General features: G+C 65.4%; 1 protein-coding gene across 1 annotated transcript in view; it reads right to left on the reverse strand.

The window, feature by feature from the left end:
- Positions 1-1,906: 1,906 nt before the first annotated feature.
- The window catches only part of LOC116852181, a 1,793-nt gene continuing 1,604 nt past the window's right edge, over positions 1,907-2,095 (reverse strand). Inside the window, exon 3 of the mRNA XM_032832260.1 lies at positions 1,907-2,086. Coding sequence (XP_032688151.1) covers positions 1,907-2,086 — 180 coding nt within the window. The remainder of the gene's footprint in view (positions 2,087-2,095) is intronic.

The following is a 2,095-nucleotide window of genomic DNA, read 5'->3' on the forward strand; positions in this document are numbered from 1 at the left end:
TCCGGGGGTATGTGGGACTCCCTCCCCTAGAAAATGGGGGAGGTATACCCACTAAAACCCCTGGGGATGTCCAACACGTGCGCCATAATTCGAGGGCCCCCCGGTACACTTTCTAGTATTCTTCAGGGGGCCCTCAGCGCCTTCGCGCTTGCGCGCTTCTTCCCGCGCCGGCCTAGTCGGCCGGCGCTTTGTATTCCTAGTTGGCTACGAGGAGGGGACACCTTCCTCCTCGCAGCCCCTCCCTCCGAGTCGGGAGGTTGGGATGGGCCGGGAGCGGGATTATCCGCCCGCTCCCGACCCCCTCCCCTGTCCCTAACCCTCGGGGGGAGGTTAGGTCTGCCACAGAGTGCGGCTGACCGTTACCACCCCCGAGGGGGGAGAGTCCGCCAGGGGGCCGCCTCTGGTACTGGGCGGCCCGGGCAGGCGCACTGATCGCGCCCGCCCACGTGTCCGGGCTTAGGCCGGGACACGAATTAGGGCCTTTGCCGGCCCTCCTCGTTGCCGGACGGTGCCGCCCCCGAGAGTGGGGGAGTGGTTACCCCTCAGAACCTCCCGGAGGCGAACACCGCCCGGCTTACCCTCATCTGATCCCGCCAGCTCCCCCCAAGTGGTACAGGGGGAGCTGGTGGGCCCTCAAACGACGCCTGCCCCTCCTCGGCCTCAGTACCCGGGGAGGGGGGCTTCCTCCTCCTCCTCATCACTCCCCCGCCGATCCGACGGGGCAGGGGAAGAGGGGGGTGGTGCGACCCCCACCTCTCCCCTCCTCACGCGCTCGGCGGCCTCCTTCTGCGACATGACGTCGCGACAGAAGGAGGCCACCGCCTCCCATGCTTCCCGGCTCTCGAGCATCTTTGGTACGATGCTCGGGAGCCGGAGATCCTAGCCGACTACTGTGGTGAGGACTCCGCGTTCCTTAGCCCACGCTGGGCATTCCTGCAGCGTGTGCTCCGCGGAGTCCTCACCAGCCGCGCAGTGGTGGCACTGTGCCGTGCGCTCCTTGCCTATTCGACACAGGTATCGACCGAAGCAGCCGTGCCCGGTCAACACCTGTGTCATGTGGTATGACAGCCCGCCATGTGCCCTGCCCACCCATTGCGGCAGGCAGGGACGGATGGCCGTGATGGTCTGGATTCCCGGCGTGTTCGGGGCCCCCAGCGATCTATGCCATTTGCCGGAGGGCCGTACGCCGGGCCGAGTCGCGTATCCTCTGCACGTCCCTGGCCGTGACCAGATGGTCGCCCTCTCGCCGACGGAGCTCCGCGACCCTGTTGTACGTTTCAGCGTACAACCGCGCCAGGAGCTCCACCGGTATCATGCCGGCCAGGGCCGTGACGGCTGCATGCGACATCGTCCTGTACGCCTTGACTAGGCGGGTGGCCATTAGTCGCTGCGCACCGTGCAAAATTTGCACGATGCGCCGCTTGGCCCCCGCCCTTTCCGCCCAAACTGGCGCCCCGTATAGGGCGATGGACGTGACGGTGTTCGCATACAGCCTGCGAACTCGGTTGTCCGGACCACCGATGTTGGGGAGGAGGCTGCACAATGCAGCCGCGACTCTCCCCAACTTGGGACTCAGCCTCTCAAAATGAGAGGTGAAGTCCCACCGGCCATCCAGGTGGAGCCCCAGGTACTTGATGCCTGGGGTCACCTCCACGCGGGCTGACTCTATCATGATGCTGGACCTCGGGGGGACCCCCGCAGACCGACCGTACACGAACATACACTCGGTCTTTTGGGGGGCCACCCGTAGGCCCAGCCGCCGTATGGAGCGCACGGCACACGCTACGGCTACATTGGCTGTAGCCGTAGCCTCCTCCCAGTCGGTGCCTCCCGCCAGCACCAGAGTGTCGTCTGCGTAGCAGATCATGGTGCAGGCGGGAGGGAGGACCGTTCGCAAAACGCGATCTTACGCGAGGTTCCAAAGTAGGGGTCCGAGTACCGACCCCTGTGGAACCCCGCAGTACATGGCCCGTCCGCATTGGAGTCCAGCAGCGTTGCTGAACTCCAGTTTCCTCTCTCGGAAATAGTCCCGTATGATATGGACCAGGTAGGGCGGGAAGCGGTGAAAGCGCATCGCCGCCTCTACCTGGTCCCA

This window comes from Odontomachus brunneus, unplaced genomic scaffold (assembly GCF_010583005.1).
Source record: "Odontomachus brunneus isolate Ranch 3 - 2012 unplaced genomic scaffold, Obru_v1 Obru_scaffold_204, whole genome shotgun sequence".
Lineage (NCBI taxonomy): Eukaryota > Metazoa > Arthropoda > Insecta > Hymenoptera > Formicidae > Odontomachus > Odontomachus brunneus.